At 27.9% G+C, this 17,775-nt stretch overlaps 2 protein-coding genes across 14 annotated transcripts in view; one reads left to right on the top strand and one right to left on the bottom strand.

The window, feature by feature from the left end:
* The window catches only part of LOC145248981 (neural cell adhesion molecule 1-like), a 142,386-nt gene extending 127,322 nt beyond the window's left edge, over positions 1-15,064 (top strand). For all 5 annotated transcript variants that reach the window (XM_080110804.1, XM_080110810.1, XM_080110808.1 and 2 more), the window contains one exon: positions 14,931-15,064. In XM_080110804.1, coding sequence (XP_079966930.1) covers positions 14,931-15,049 — 119 coding nt within the window. In that variant the 3' untranslated portion in view covers positions 15,050-15,064. The remainder of the gene's footprint in view (positions 1-14,930) is intronic.
* The window catches only part of LOC145248983 (uncharacterized), a 309,978-nt gene continuing 293,088 nt past the window's right edge, over positions 886-17,775 (bottom strand). For 6 of the 9 annotated variants that reach the window (XM_080110817.1, XM_080110816.1, XM_080110813.1 and 3 more), the window contains 4 exons: positions 16,881-16,919; positions 13,850-13,894; positions 10,185-10,230; positions 886-1,139 (listed from right to left, as the gene is read on the bottom strand). In XM_080110817.1, coding sequence (XP_079966943.1) covers positions 10,190-10,230; positions 13,850-13,894; positions 16,881-16,919 — 125 coding nt within the window. In that variant the 3' untranslated portion in view covers positions 886-1,139; positions 10,185-10,189. Of the gene's footprint in view, positions 1,140-5,544; positions 5,648-10,184; positions 10,231-13,849; positions 13,895-16,880; positions 16,920-17,775 lie in introns of those variants that run through there. The other 3 variants (XM_080110819.1, XM_080110815.1, XM_080110812.1) reach the window with 2 other exon arrangements.

Below are 17,775 nucleotides of genomic sequence, written 5' to 3' on the forward strand. Positions count from 1 at the left end.
TTCATGAAATTTATATACATGTAATTGTTTTGTTTGTATTTTATTTGAGGTGTGAGCACGGGTTTTTAATACATTTTTTAAAACTCTTGTTCTTTTGTAATAGTTGATGACAAAGGCAAAATTTTTAATGAGTTTCCATTTTCGAAAAATCAATAGAAGCATCTATAGTTTCTTTTGTATTCTTCACGGGTTTTTGATTTCAAAATACATGATTATTAGAAAAAGAAAATATTCTAGAAACAAAGTTTTATTTCAAGAAAAAAGTTTCATTCGTACCTTCTACAACAGGGGATAGCTCAGCAGAGCGTTTCTTTATTAACATAGCAGGGATTAGATCAAATCCACATACCTTTGAGGTATCTAGATTTTATGATATTACGGACAGGTGAAAAGATGATTTAAAGACCATTAAGTGTGGATTTGTTCTTTTGGAACGGAGTATTTGCTTAAAATTCAGTTATACGTGAACTACCAGAAAAATTTTGTTTATAGAAACAAAAATATTTTGTTTATAGAAACAAAAAAAGTTTATTTATAGAAACAAAATAGTTTTATTCATAGAAACAAAAAGTTTTATTTATGGAAACGAAAAAAGTTTTATTTATAGAAACAAAAAGTTTTATTAATAGAAACAACAAGTTTTATTTATAGAAACAAAAAGTTTTATTAATAGAAACAAAAAGTTTTATTTGTAGAAACAAAAAGTTTCATTTATAGAAACAATAACTTTTATTTATAGAAACAAAAAAGTTTTATTTATAGAAACAAAAAGTTTTATTTATAGAAACAAAATAGTTTTTTTTATAGAAACAAAAAGTTTTATTTATAGAAACAAAAAAGTTTTATTTATAGAAACAAAAAGTTTTATTTATAGAAACAAAAAAGTTTTATTTAAAGAAAAATGTTTTATTCATAAAAATAAAAAAGTTATTTATAGAAATAAAATGTTTTATTTAAAGAAACAAAAAGTGTTATTTATAGAAATGAAAAAGTTTTATTTATAGAAACAAAAGATTCATTTATAAAAAACAGAAAAGTTTTATTTATAGAAACAAAAAAAACTGTTATTTATGAAATTTTTTAATGACTGCTTCCTTGAGTCTTAAGATTTTCATAAACACGTTTTGTTGGTTCATCATCTATAAAAGCAAGTAAAAATTTCACAATAAATTAATTTATTTAAGAAAAACATGTTTTGAATATTAATCGAAAGGTCAAGAAAAATAGATAACAAATATTATATATATATATATATATATATATATATATATATATATATAGGATTGATATGTAGTTTGCATGAAGCATTGTGTGGGATAGGTATGCAGTAGAGATTTAGAAATCTATCACAATGCGAGGAATTAAATAAAGTCGTTGTTGGTGAAAGGAGACGAGAACAAGTGGCGATTTACAAATCAATAAGTACATATACATATGTCTATATATACATTTATTTATTCAATTGTATTAGACACAAATGTCTTACTTGTTATGTCTGCGACGATATCAATTATTAATTTCGGAAAAACTTCCCTTTTCAAATGGTAGACGTGACAGAGCGATTCAAAGCATGCTAGATGATGGAGCGGAAGTTGGATAGCTGTGTGGAGCCTAGGAGCAAATGTAAGGAGGGGATTTATGCATGGTCTGATTAGGTAATCAACATCTTTTTGGTTCCTTTTTTTATAAAAAAAATTTTTTTTTGTATATATATATATATATATATATATATATATATATATATTTATTTTTATTTATCTCATTTTTTTTGATTTGTGGTTGTCAGGAATAGGAAGATAGGTGGGAAGGGGGGCACTGGGTTGACCTTCCTTGGGAGTTGTTAATTTATTTATTTTCATAAAACCATAAGTGGTAATAGATGGGACATTTTTTCATTTAATTCTTTATTGTTATTGTTTACTAATTTATTTGTGTTTGTTGTTAGTGTTATTTCGGTTTGAATAGGTGGGTTAGCTTAAATCAAAAGTTTTTTTAATTCGTTTATGTTACTTCAATTAAATGCATATATATATATATATAAATATATATATATATGCATATATATATATACAGAGAGGGAAAGAGAATAAAAAAGAAAACATACAAACACACACACATATATATATATAACGGGGCATATATAAGCCTGACGAATCCTATAGTTGGATGAAACGCAGAATATTCAGTGTAGCTTAATCGCCATATATATTTTATAAATTACTATATATATATATATATATATATATATATATATATATATATATATATATATATATATATATATATAAACGGGGCGTATATATATTAGTATCTTTATGATTGTTATTTATTATTTCATTGCCATTTTTATTACCGCTTTTTTATCATTATTATTATTACTAAATTTGTTACTATTAATACTAAGATTGTTATGATTATTAGTGGTTTTACTCTTGTTATTATTATTATTATTATTATTATTATTATTATTATTATTATTATAACTACTACGCATGATCATTGACATTTTCATTATTATTATCATTATTAGTAGTATTAGTATTATTAGTATTATTATTCACGGCTATTGTGAGGGATACCATAAAACAAAAGATGTTGGTTTACATTACATTTAAACTGTTGCATATGCCATACAACGCTATATTATATTTCTCTTAGTCTGCTGTCTGTCCGTTCTACTTTTTCTCAAAAACTACTGGGCCGATCTGGCTGTAATTTTGTATGGAATTTTCTTATGATAATGTGCAATGAACTAAGTGTCATGGTATCTGGTTGATGCAGAGTTAGGATTAATAGTTATTAGGCACCACAACATCACATTTACGTTCAAGGTTTTATTAAAAACTACTAAGTTGATTTAACTGAAATTTTTTATGAATATTTGGTATGATAGGGTGCAGTGAACTAAGTATTATGGTATCCATTCGATTCACAGTTAGGAATTAATACGGATTAGTATTTAAAACAAGACTGAGCACAAATTAATATATATATATGCATATAATTGTTTATGTTACTTCAATTAAATACTTTTATTATTATTGTTTTTTATATATATATATTGCTGTTTTTACTTATTTATTAAATTTATTTTTATATATATAATTTATATGGGAGGGGGCTTGTAGTAAGGCCCTGTCTGGACTGTGAGTTGGTGTATGAGCGGTGTGTAGTGGTGTACCTGTTCTAATGGGCAAGGGTTGTAATGATAAGTCTGTGGTGGGAGCCGTATGTAAAGTTATATAATAAATGGAGATCCGAGCTCCAGTCTGTTGTTGAGTTCTGGCCGTAATTTGGATATTAGTAATGATTCCTTTATGCAAAGATTCCCAATATTGCGTTCTGTGCTTAAAATATCGACTTCAATAGATATATTAGTGTTTCCGCAGGTGTTGAGGTGTTTGTGGAATGATGATGCTTGTGTTCGTGTATGTTCCTTGATTCTTATGTGTAGGGGTCTCATGGTGCTGCCCACATAGAATTTTCCGCAGGGAGAGCACTCTAGTCTGTAGACTACGTGTGTGCAGTGGCAGATGGTTGCCGGGTATACGGGGAAATTTGTCAGTGTGCATGGTGGTGGGTCCTCGTTGTGCTTGCGTTTAGAAAGCTTCTGTCTAAGGGATGGTCCAGAGTGGGCTAGTTGCATATTGAGACCCTCTCTTCTGATAGCCCTGCGGATAGCCGTTGTGATTTTGTCGCTGTGATGGGGCATTTTAAGGAAGCAGGTATTGGTGGGGAAGCTTCTTACACGTTTTCTCGTGTTCCAGAGGTGTTTAATGACAGTGCTGGGGCAGCCGTTTATCTCTAGGACCTGGTGGAACTGTTTTGTGCATTCTGCCTTGTCTTTTGGCTTGCTGCACTTGTTTTGGATGCGGATGTTCTCATTCCTAGTATATCCGATAATGGCCTTAGTAGGAAGGGCCGACTTGTAGTATACAAATATACTTCGGCTGGCTGCTTTTCAGTAGAATTTAGTAATGACGGTCCCTTCGTCTGATATTTTTAGGTTGAAATCTAGGAGTGATGGGGATCCGTCATCACTGAGGTGTTCGATGGTGAATTCTATGTGTGGGTCGGTATCGGTGAATATGGCGTAGATGTTCTCAGCATCGGCGTGTGATGATGTGAGAATCAGGACATCATTGACATATCTCGAGAGGAATATTACCAAGTTGCACGTGTTGAGGGCTCGGCATTCAAGTCTGTCCATGTATGAGATGGCCAGTATTCCTGAGAGGCTGAAACTCATGGGTCGTCCTGTAATTTGTCTGTGTGTTTGGCGTTGGTAGGTGATGTATGTGCTGTCTACTATTATCAGTAAGAGTTTGTGGATATCTGAGGGAGTGAGGCCGAAGCAGTGTAAGTTGCAGGAGGAGATGTGGTCGGTGATTAGATCTACTGCTGGGTGTGCAGGTACTGTGGTGTAGAGGGCAACTACATCGAGGCTAAAGGCATATTTACCTTGTTTTAGTTGTTGTGGTTAGAGGGTGTTTAGACGGCGGAGTACTTCATCGGAACTGCTGATGTGTCCGGGGAAGGAGGAGAGTAAAGGTTTAAGTAGTTGAAAGAGTAGCCAAGAGATCTTATATAAGGGCCCTTCAATGCTTGAAACTATTGGTCTAATTTGTGGGTTTGCTTATCTTTTGTGTGTTTTGATGAGGTGGTAAAAAGTGGGGAGTCTGCTGTTTTTAGTAGTGAAGTTCTGTTTGTAATTGTTGGGGAGTTTTCTAATTGGTTATCCATTTCAGCCATTTTAGGTGGTAAGCCGCTCTACAGAAGTGTGTTTCTATGTTGAACAGGGTGTTGTTGTTTACTGTTTGAGTAATGATGAATTTGGGTCCAAGGCTAAGAATTTCTTTTTCTTCGTGTGGGAGGGAATTCGTGAGGTATGTGACTTGGGTGTGCGTTGCTTGTAGTGCGTGGGTACTGAGGCTGGTGTCTTTCTGTTTGGGAGTGTGTGCGGATTTGTATTTATGTAGTAGCCACGTGAATATATTTTTTAGTCTTTTTTCGGTCTGTAGAGTGTAGTGATAGCATTTATCTATAGCTGTGGTTATTTTGTGAAGCATAGGTTCGTGTGTTGTGGTCAGTTCAGACCTAGTTGTGTTGAATTCTTCAATAAGTCTGTGTAGTGTATGGTGGAGATATTGTAAGAGTTTCTTGATGCAGAAGGTTTGGATGAAATTTCTTGATGGTTTGAATTTCGTCAGGAATGAAGGAAAGTGTAAGTTGGGGAGAATCTTTTGCTTGATGCAGCGTTTGATAAAGTTTATTTGACATCCGGTCCTAGTACACTTTTCGGAGATCTGAAACAGTTTTTTGGTTGTTTCAAACTCTGTCTGGCTCAGACTAAGGGATAGGATTGGTATGTAGTTTGATTGAAGCATTGTGTGGGATAGGTATGTATTAGAGATTTAGAAGGTTATCACAATGCAAGGAATGAAATATAGTAATTGTTGGTGAAAGGAGACGAAAATAAGTGGCGATTTACAAATCAATAAGTACATACATATATGTCTATATATACATATATTTATTCAGTTGTATACAAATGTCTTACTTGTTATGTCTGCGACGATATCCATTATTAATTTCGGAAAAACTTCCCTTTTCAAATGGTAGACGTGACAGAGCGATTCAAAGCATGCTAGATGATAGAGCGAAAGTTAGTTAGCTGTGTGGAGCCTAGGAGCAAATGTAAGGAGGGGATTTATGTGTGGTCTGGTTAGGTAATCAACATGTTTTTTGTTCCTTTTTTTATAAAAAATTTTTTTGTATATATATATATATATTTTTATTTATTTTTATTTATCTATATTTTTTTAGTTTATAATTTGTTGCTTTAGCATGAGCTCTTTTTAAGTTTGTATATTCTCTGTCTATTTAGTTGTCTTTATTATTATCGTCATTATTATTATTATTATTATTGTTATTATTATTATTATTATTATTTTCTTGCTGATATGTTTTAGGTGGGATTACTTGGTGTATCTAGATCACCAAGTCGCTAGTATATATATATATATATATATATATATATATATATATATATATATATATATATATATATATATATATATATAAAACTACTTCATTTACTCACATAAAATTAATATACGAAAGTATATATTTATGCATAAACTTTAAATATTTACTTCAAAAGTGTCAATACGTAGGTAGGGCTAGTTAGTAATTTATAAAATATATATGGCGATTAAGCTACACTGAATATTCGGCGTTTCATCCACTCTAGGATTCTTCAGCTTTCAATCAGCTTTCTAGTATCCACCGCGCCCCTTCCTATCAGCCAATGGGCATTCATTTTATCGGACAAAGGATCTATTTTTAAACTAGGTTAGTGTTTTTTTTTGTTTTTTATTGTTAGTTTATATATAAATATATATGTGTACATACATATATGCACATATATATACATGCATATATGTGTATATATATGTATATATATGTGCATATATGTATGTACATATATATATATATATATATATATATTTATATATAAACTAACAATTAAAAAAACACTAACCTAGTTTTTAAATAGATCCTTTGTCTGAAAAAATGAATGCCCATTGGCTGATAGGAAGGGGCGCGGTGGATACTAGAAAACTGATTGGCTAACTAAATCCTCAATAGAAGAGGACCATATAAAAACGATAAACAACCACAGAATTTGCGCATAAGCCTGAGGAATCCTAGAGTGGATGAAACGCCGAATATTCAGTGTAGCTTAATCGCCATATATATTTTATAAATTACTATATATATACACTTGTATTTACAGACGTAACTTTTATTTATAGAGAGAAAATTTAATAATAAAAAACACTTATTTATAGATATAAAATTTTATTCATGGAGAGAAAGCTTTATTTATCGAGGAAAACTTATTTATAAAAAGAAACATTTATTTATAGAAAAAACTTTATTAATAGATAGAAACTTTTTATAGAAAAAAAGTTTTTTATAGAAAGAAAGTTATATTTATAGAAAGAAAGTTTCATTTATAGATACAAACTTTTATTTATATAGAGGTTTTATTAATAGGGAGAAAATTTTATTCATATAAAGAAAATTTATTTATGCTTTTATTCATAGAAAGAAAATTTTATTTATAAATAGAAATAATTATTTGTAGAAAACAACTATTACTTATAGAAACGTTTATTTATCAGCTTATAACATTTAATTTAAAGAAATAAACTTTTAATCATAGATAGAAATTCTTATTTATTTTTATAAAGAAACTTTAATAAAAGAAAGAGAAAATTTCATTTAAATACAGAAACTTTTATTTATAGAAGACGACTTTTATTTATAGGCAGAAAGTTTTTTTTGTTTATGCTAACTTTTATTTAAAAATGGAAACATTTATTTATAGATTAAACTTTGGATCATAGAAGAAAAGTTTTACTTTTTAGAGAAAAATATTTATTTATAGATAGAAACTTAATTTATCGATTAAATGTTTCATTTATAGATGGAAACTGTTATTTATAGATAGAAGAGTTTTATTTATGAAGAGAAATTTTTATTCATAGAGAGAAACTTACATTTATAGAAAGAAACTTTTATTCATAGAAGGAAACATTAACTTATCGATAAAAACTTCTATTTATAGAAGGAAAACTTCATTTATACATAGCAAATCTTATTTATAGAGAACAGGTTTTATCCATAGAAAGAAACTTTTATTTAGAAAGAAAATATTATTTAGAAAGAGAAACTTTATTTATAGATATAAACATTTATTTATAGATATAAACATTTATTTATAGATATAAACATTTATTTATAGAAAGTAAGTTTCGTTTATAGATAGTAACTTTTATTTATTGACAGAAGTTTTTTTCATAGGGCAAAAGTTTTATTTATAGATAGAAAGTTTTATTTATAAAGAGAAATTTTTATTTGTTAATAGAAAATTTTATTTATGGATAGAAATTTTTATTATCGAAAGAAAGTTATAATTTTTTTTAGAAACTTTATTTCTAGAAAAAAGGTTTATTCACAAATTTATTTATCGATAGAAATTTTTATTTTTAGAACGAAACTCTTATTTTTAGAGAGACTTTTTTTATTTGTAGAAAGAAACTTTTATTTATAGAAATTTTTTTTAGATAAATTGTGTTTTAGAAAGAAAGTTTCATTTATAGCGAAAAACTTTTTTAATACACAGAAACATTTATTCATAGAGAGAAACTTTTATTCATAGAATGAAACCTTTCTTTTAGAAAGAAACTTTTATTTTTTGGAAAAACATAAAAGGGGTATTTAATTACATAAAAAGTTTTATTTATATATAAAAGTTTTACTTATATAGAAAAACCATTATTTGTTGATGTAAAATTTTCCCTCATACAATGAAACCTTTATTTTTTGGAAAAACATTTATTTATAAAAGGGACATTTAATTACATAAAAAAGTTTTATTTATATATAAAAGTTTTACTTATATAGAAAAACCGTTATTTGTTGATGTAAAATTTTCCCACATACAATGAAACCTTTATTTTTTGGAAAAACATTTATTTATAAAAGGGACATTTAATTACATAAAAAGTTTTATTTATATATAAAAGTTTTACTTATATAGAAAAACCGTTATTTGTTGATGTAAAATTTTCCCTCATACAATGAAACTTTTATTTTTTGGAAAAACATTTATTCATAAAAGGGACATTTAATTACATAAAAAAGTTTTATTTATATATAAAAGTTTTACTTATATAGAAAAACCGTTATTTGTTGATGTAAAATTTTCCCACATACAATGAAACTTTTATTTTTTGGAAAAACATTTATTTATAAAAGGGACATTTAATTACATAAAAAGTTTTATTTATATATAAAAGTTTTACTTATATAGAAAAACCGTTATTTGTTGATGTAAAATTTTCCCTCATACAATGAAACTTTTATTTTTTGGAAAAACATTTATTCATAAAAGGGACATTTAATTACATAAAAAAGTTTTATTTATATATAAAAGTTTTACTTATATATAAAAACCGTTATTTGTTGATGTAAAATTTTCCCACATACAATGAAACTTTTATTTTTGGAGAGAAATATTTATTTAGACAGGAACAGTATTATTTATTGTTGGAAACTTATATTTATAGATAAAAACATGGAGAGAAGCTTTTATTTTTTATAGAGAAACATTTATTCATAGAAAGAAAGTTTTATTTTTAGAGAGAAACATTTATTTAGACAGAAAATTTTATTTATAAAAAGAATTTTTTACTTATAGATGGAAGTTATTATTTATAGAAAGAAAGTTTATTTATTTATAGATAGAAAATTTATTCATAGAAAAAAGTTTTATTTTTTAAAGAGAAACATTTATTTAGACATAGAAAATTTTATTTATAAAAAGAATTTTTTACTTATAGATTGAAGTTATTATTTATAGAAAGAAAGTTTTATTTTTTAAAGAGAAACATTTATTTAGACATAGAAAATTTTATTTATAAAAAGAATTTTTTACTTATAGATGGAAGTTATTATTTATAGAAAGAAAGTTTTATTTTTTAAAGAGAAACATTTATTTAGACATAGAAAATTTTATTTATAAAAAGAATTTTTTACTTATAGATGGAAGTTATTATTTATAGAAAGAAAGATTTTTTAGATATGAAGTTTTATACATAAAAAGAGAGATTTATTTTAGATAGAAATTTAGAGTTTTTAGAGAAAAATTTTTATTTATCGAGAGAAACTTTTATTTTTAGAAAGAAAGTTTTATTTATACAAATAAAATTTTATTCATACAAAGAAAGTTCGTTTTATAGACAGAAAGTTTTATTTATAGAAAGAAAATTTAATTTATAGGTAGAAAGTTTTATTTTTAGAAACTTTTATTTATAGAGAGAAAGTTTGATTCATAGAGAGAAAGTTTGATTTATAAAGAGAAAGTTTTATTTATGGAAATAAACTTTCATTTATACAAGAAAGTTTTATTTATAGAGAGAAAGTTTTACTTTTAGTAATATTTATCGAATGAAGGTTTTTTGTAGATAGAATTTTTTATTCATAGAAAGAAAGCTCTTTTATAAATAGAAACATTTTTTTATAGAGAGAAGGTTATACTCATAGAAACAACTTTTTTTTATCGAAGCAAAATGTTTATTCATAGAAAAAATGACTAAAAGTTATAGTCCTACCTTTTCTATTTCATTTCAAGGTAAATAGGTTCTCCATCTTCATTTTCTAAAAGCAAAAAAAATTATAAATCAACATATTTATGCATATACATGTATAAAATCAAAAATATTTAGGCATATTTGAGTGAATTAATTTAATATTTATAGCATTTTTTGTATTTAACTTTTAGATGTTTTTGATAAATTGTTCGGTTAAATTATACAATAATTCTAAAACATATTATGTATTAGTGCCTTTAAAGGAGTTGGCGCCTCAGAATTAATTAAAATAAATAGAGACAAAGATTTGTTTTTAAAAACAAGATTTTATTTATAGAAACAAATATTTCTTTATAGAAAGAAATGTTTATTTATAGAACAAGATTTTATTTATAGAAACAAAAATTTATTTTTAGAAAATAGATTTTATTTATAGAAACAAATATTTATTCAGAAAAAGAAGATGTTATTTACAAAAACAAATATGTAAATAGAAACAAAGATTTACATAGAAACAAGATTCCATTTGTAGTAACAACAATTTATTTATGGAAAGAAATATTTATTTATAGAAACAATTATCTGTAGAGACCAATATTTATATACCAACAAAATTTTATTTTCGGAAACAAATATTTATTCATAGAAATAAATATTTATCTATAGAAACATATTTTTACACAAACAAATATTTATTTATAGAAACAAATATTTTTTTACACAAACAAATATTTATTTATAGAAACAAATATATTTTTACACAAACAAATATTTATTTATAGAAACAAATATTTTTTGCACAAACAAATATTTATTTATAGAAACAAATATTTTTTACACAAACAAATATTTATTCATAGAAACAAATTTTTATAGAGAAACTTTATTGATAGAAACAAATATTTATTTATAGAAATATATTTATGTAAAAAGATTTTATTTACAGAAACAAAATTTCATTTTTAGTAACAAATATTTATTTATAGAAACTAGATTTTATTTCTAAAAACAATATTTTATCTATAGAAACAAATACTTATTTATAATATTTTAATTTACAGAAAAAAGATTTATTTATTTATAGAAGCAAATATCTATTCATAAAAACAAGATTTTATTTATAGAAACAACATTTTATTCATAGATCAAATATTTTTTTATAGAAACAAATATGTATCTACCGAAATAAGATTGTATTTGTAGAAACCAAATTTTATTAAAAAAAACAAAGATTTTTTATAAAAAGAAATATTTATTTATAGAAACAAGATTTTTTGTAGACAACATTTTATTTATTGAAACAAATATTTTTTATAGAAAAAATATTTATTAAAAAAAACAAGATTTTATTAACAGAAATAAAATGTTATTTATAGTAACAAAAATTTATTTATAGGAACAATATATTATTTATAGAAACAAAACTATATTTATAGAACAGATATTTGTTTATAGAAACAAATGTTTATTTATAAAAACAATATTATTTCTTTATAACAAGAAGTTTTAATTTATAGGAATAAAAATTTTATTTGTAGAAACAAGGTTTTCTATAAGAATCGAAGATTTTATTATCACAAAGATTTTATTAATAGTAAACTTTATATTTTTTAAACAAATCCCTATTTATAGAAACCAAGAGTTTATTCTCTGAAACAAAGATTTATTTGTAGAAGCAAAGCATGTTTCATTTATGGATGATAAGGTTTATTAATTAATTTATATCTATTTATTTTTAATTATTTATATCTATTTCGTTAGTGGTTAAATTTTCCCAAATTCATTTATAGAAACAAAGATTTGTTCATGTTTTTTTTTTTTTTATAAAAACTGTAGCAAACTATTTACTATGAGAGGATCAACGCCCGGTTCCAAAGTGATTCGGCCGCACTGACTAATCGGTTGGCAGGGCGCATTGATTTGAGCTGCCCTCTGAAGAACTATTTTTAGCCCTTTGGGATCTCAGCTGCGATCGACAGATAGACGCCAGCAAGCTTCGGGCTAGGATCAAAATGTAGTATCTGTTCCGGCAGATACTGCAAGCAAAGACCATATGTGGGAGCAACCACACATATAAGACCTTGGTAAATGTAGGGGCAACCTTTCATACTAATTGTCACTATCCAACTCCCCGGGGGGTTGGTCCCCATTTCCCCTTCACTCCTCACATTAAAAATCGGCCTTGTGCCTAATTTTCTCGGTGGGGAAGCAAATAAATACCAACCTATACAGACCTCTCTCACTCACTCCTCCCACTGCTACTTGTTGACGACAGCCATCTGATGGCAGACGACACCTTAAAAAAGAACATTTATACTTTCTTTCTTTCTCTCTAGTCTGAGATACAATCTCGTCTGTTCTAAATAAACCCTTTGTTGTTGTTTTGTTAAAAGCAATGTCGTTTGGCCTTGTGTTTATTTAAGTAATTATTAGGAGAGAAATTCACATTTCCCTCTTATAAAACAAAACTTTTATTCATAGAAATGTTATGTTTACTTCCTATTTGCATTCTAGAATGAATATGTTTTACTAATTTATCCTCTAAAAATAAAAAGCAAATAAAATTTTATTCGTAAAAAATGGAAATTTCATTAATGGAAATAAAGAATTTATTCATCAACTCAAAAAAGTTCATGGAAAACAAATAAAATTCATTAATGAAAAATTTTCTATTGTTAAAAAAAGAAAATAAGTGTTATTTATGAAACTTAGTTACAGTTATGGAAAAAAAATCAGTTTAATTTATAGAAATAAAAACGGTGCAAGTCTATAAATGGTCCAGTTGGTTCACAAGTAATCTTTTTTTTACTATAAACATCTGAAAAAATCTTTATAATGTACGTACTTGTCACTGCATGAAAATGTCATATTCTAAAAAACACGTAAATCGATCAAGTAGTTTTATTTTTATTTAAGAAAATCAAATATTATGAGAAATTTTATCGAAGAAAAATTTCCCACCATCTTGTTTTTGAATGATACACTGCTAGCGACACCTATTGGGGATGTTTGGAATATAAGATCGGCGAGGGGCAGACAATCGACTTCTCACATTATAGAAAAAAAATTCCAGCAAACGAGTAGTTTCCAAGATATGAAGAATTTTACGTAAATGGAGCACCCACACGTTGACGCTCCTCCAACAAAAATTCGGCAAATGTGTATTTCAGCGGCGTAAATTTAAGTTTTACATAAGCGATGGCCATAAAGTGGGTGATCATTATACGTTAACTTATTATAGAAAAGTGATACCCCATTCCTTTAAACTAACATGTCTTCACATCTTGGAAACTACTCGTTTGCTGGAATTTAAAACGTTATTTTCGTTTTCAACATTCTCAAAAACCTATAAATGTCTTAATGTTCGAAGTTTTTTTTTCTATAGCGTGGAAAGTCGGTTGTCTACCCATTGCTGATCTTATATTCCAAACATTCCCAATAGGTGTCGCTAGCAGTGTATCATTCAAAAACAAGATGGCGTGAAGTTTTTCTTCGCTAAAATGTCTCATAATATTTGATTTTCTTAAATAAAAAAAACTACTTGATCGATTTACGTGATTTTTGGAATATGACATTTTCATGTAGTGACAAGTACGTACATCATAAATATTTTTTTCAGATTTTTATAGTAAAAAAGATTAATTGTGGACCATTTATAGACTTTCACCATAAAAACTATATTTTACTTCTGCTTTGTATCCCAGGATTGTCATAAATATGTTGATCATCATCTGAAAATAAAGTACGAAAAGAACATTATTTATAAAAACAAACGTTTTATTTATCATATATATACATACAATTTTTTACAAATACTTTTTGCTTGCATTTTTTTTAAGGCACGCATAAAATTCAATTGATTTTTTACTTTTATTTTATGCACGATAGTAACTTTTTAACACAAAAAATAAATTCTCTTTTTTACGGAATTTTATTACGTGTGTGCATGTGTGTGTGTGTGTGTGTGTGTTTAAATATTAATTATTAATACGTGCATAAAAGTATGGATGACTTAATTTGATGCACGTAATAATTATTAATTAATAATTAATAATTAATATTTCAATAAAATAAATAAATAACAAGTAAATACGGCGAAGCAAAATGTAAACAAAGGGCAAATAACTCCTTTCTTATAAACGTTCAGGGAGCGAAGAATTAAGAAAGAAATTAATCGCTAATAAAAAAAATAAATAAATAAAAATTCAACAATTATACGCACGCACACACACACACACACACACACACACACACACGCACGCACGCGCGCGCGCGCGTGCGTGCGTGTGTGTGTGTGTGTGTGTGTGTGTGTGTGTGTGTGTGTGTGTGTGTGTGTGTGTGTGTGTGTGTGTGTGTTTACTGTTTTGGGGAGAAAGAATTCCAACAAAGTGCTCGATTACAAAGAAAAACTTTTTCGATATAAGAGCTTAATTGTGCAGAAGTTCAGAAAATGTTTTTATGAACTTCTGTACAATTATATATATATATATATATATATATATATATATATATATATATATATATATATATATATATATATATATATGCATGTGTTCGTTTTTGGAACGAGACTGCATAATTAAAATCAGGGTGCTAATGCGCTTACTGATCTGCGCTATTTTTTAAATCGTATTTCCAAGTTTAATTAAAGTTTTATGATATGTTTTTTTTTACTCAATTGTAACGTTAAAGTGTAGAATAGTTATAAAACACCCTCCCCTTCCCAATTTAAGAATGGCTTTTTAAATAATAACGTTATTATTTCAGCACGGATCAATAAGTGCACGAGTACCAAAATCAGGAAATGGCTTCCTTTTTCACATGCCTACCTTTTTAAGGTAAAAATAAATATACCTTTCGTTTATTTCTCTTTTCTTCACGCATAAATGGAACACGTATATCAAATCTGTTGCCAAGGCCGCTGGAAAAATGGTGGGATCTTTCTATCGATCCAGTAGATATCTCACTGCTGATGTTATTCTCTACCTATATAAGAGCCAGGTACGTCCAAGGATGGAATACTGTTGCCACATCTGGGCAGGAGCTGCTAGAAAGGACTTGTCCTGCCTTGATAGAGTTCAAAATAGACTTCGTAGCCTCGTAGGAGATGTCCTTTTCTCCTCCTTGCAACCTCTATCTCACAGAAGAGATGTTGCGAGTTTGTCTCTGATGTATCGTTATTTTGATGGAAAGTGTTCAACTGAGCTTCAATCTATGGTCCCCCCTCGCCAAACTTTCACAAGAAACACTCGTCTAGCTGTAAACACTATCAATAATTTCCCCCACTCTTTATCTGTGCCTAAACCTAAACGTAGATTCCATGAACAAAGCTTCTTTCTTAGAACTGCACGCCTGTGGAATTGTCTTCCGTTTTCCTGCTTTCCGGCTGACTACAATATGGTTGTGTTCAAGTCTAAAGTAAATAAGTTCTTGATGAGCCGTTCCATATAAGTTATTAAATTTACCAAATTTTCATTACTAATGATTACTATATTGAACAATTTCTACTGTACACTCTTTAACCCTTATCCTTGAGTGGCCTCTGGGCCTTGATAATGTGGTGATGCCTTTGTAAAAAAAAAAAAAAAAAAAAATTTTCTTTTTTTTTGATATTTGAACAAAATAAAAACTGGCTTCTTTTTTACATTCTTTAAGCGACTTCTGTTTTTATCATTCAAATCGGTAGTTTTTGAATATATGGGTAAGTCAGTCCATCACCTTACAGATGCTAAACTTCTGACCGACCAAAATATGGATTTAGGCAAGCCCTTTCCAGGGAAGACATCCTAACTGTAATCTCTGAACGTATATACCATTCACTTGACAAAGCAGGGGAGGGTAGAGCGGTAGCTCTAGATATATCTAAGGCTTTTGACAGGGTATGGCATTAAGGTCTTCCCAAGAAAATCAGATCATACGGTATCACTGGAAGAATACTTAACATAATTAAATCCTTCTTAGATAAGATAAAAATCTAGGTTGTTCTTGACGGTCGTACATCTAAACAATATGATATAAATGCGGGAGTGCCTCAGGGGTCTATCCTTGGACCTCTATTGTTGCTAATATTCATAAATTACCTCCCTGACAAATATTTCTGTGAGATGGGTATATATGCTGATGACACCATGCTCTATAACAGACACCACAGGAAAACAAATGAACACATATCTAAAGAAATGGCAGAAACACTAGAGTACGACCTCCAATCTGTGGTGGACTGGGGACAAAAATGGATGGTCAAATTCAATGCTGCCAAGACTAAACTTGTTTCCTTCAATAACTACAAGAAACCTTCTTCAAAATTTTCATAAATATATTTTCAGTAATTTTTATACACAAATTTAAATTTATTCATAAGATATTTTGTTTATGCACATAGTTATATTTATAGTAATAAAAATTAATTTATTTAAAGAACGTGATTTTTATTTGTATAAACAGCTATATTTCGTTTATAAAAAAAAAGTGTTATTTATAGAAACAATTTTCTTTTGATCATATTAATTACTTTATTTGCAGAAGCAAATGTTTATTTATACCAAGGGACTATCATTCATAGAAAGAAAGTTTTATTTCTAGAAACAATTTTTTTCGTGAAAGAAATAATTTTTATTTATAGTAAAAATACTTATAGAAATAAAAAAAAAAAGTATTTGTGATACTGTTGCGAAATTTTACCGGTCGTTTAGTTAAAGAAACAATTTTTGTTTTTACCTTTTCGTCGTGTCTTAGGAATGTCATTTTTAGCTGCTCCTGTAAAAGAATAAAATTTTATTCAAAGAAACAAATTAATTTTTTTTTTTTAGAAAGAAACTTTCGTTCATAAAAACGGCCTTTATAGAACAAAAGTGCATTTTTTTTCATAGAAACAAAATTAGTTTTATGAATAGAAACATTTTATTTGTACGGAAATCTGCTAAAAACAGTCTATCCTGCCTTGACAGAGTACAAAATAGACTTCGTGGCTTAGTAGGGGATGCCCTTTTCTCTTCCCTGCAATCTCTCTCCTACAGAAGAGACCTTGCAAGCCTATCTTTGTTTTATCGTTATTTCCATGACAGGTGCTCGTCCGAACTCCAATCTCTGCCCCTCCCCTCGCCAATCTTTTACGATAAACACCCGTCTAGCTGAATCCACTGTCAAAAACTTTCCCCACTCTTTATCTATGCTTAAATCAAAACGTAGATTCCATGAACAAAGGTTCTTTCTTAGAACTCCACGCCTATGGAAATTGGAACTCTGTTCCGTCTGCCTGCTTCCCTCCTGACTACAACTTGGATGTCTTCAAGTCCAACGTAAACAAATTCCTGATGAACCGCCCCCTTAAGTAGACACTTTAAATCTCCACACTAACGTACTGTACTTACAATAACCCTTATCCCTGAGTGGCTTCCGGGCCTTGATAAATGGTGACCACCTTGTAAAAAATAAATAGGTTGTATTCATAGAAACAAAGTTTTATTTATAAAAAAAATAAACTTTATTCATAGAAACAAAGATTCATCAAAGTTTACTTTCTATCGTTACTTTGCAAACAAAATCGTTTACAAGCACCATTCATAGAAACAAAATGTTGTTTATAGTTTTCTCAGCATTTCAAGAGTGTCAT

Source organism: Euprymna scolopes, chromosome 27, assembly GCF_053919585.1.
Source record: "Euprymna scolopes isolate OS-2025 chromosome 27, ASM5391958v1, whole genome shotgun sequence".
Taxonomy (NCBI): domain Eukaryota; kingdom Metazoa; phylum Mollusca; class Cephalopoda; order Sepiida; family Sepiolidae; genus Euprymna; species Euprymna scolopes.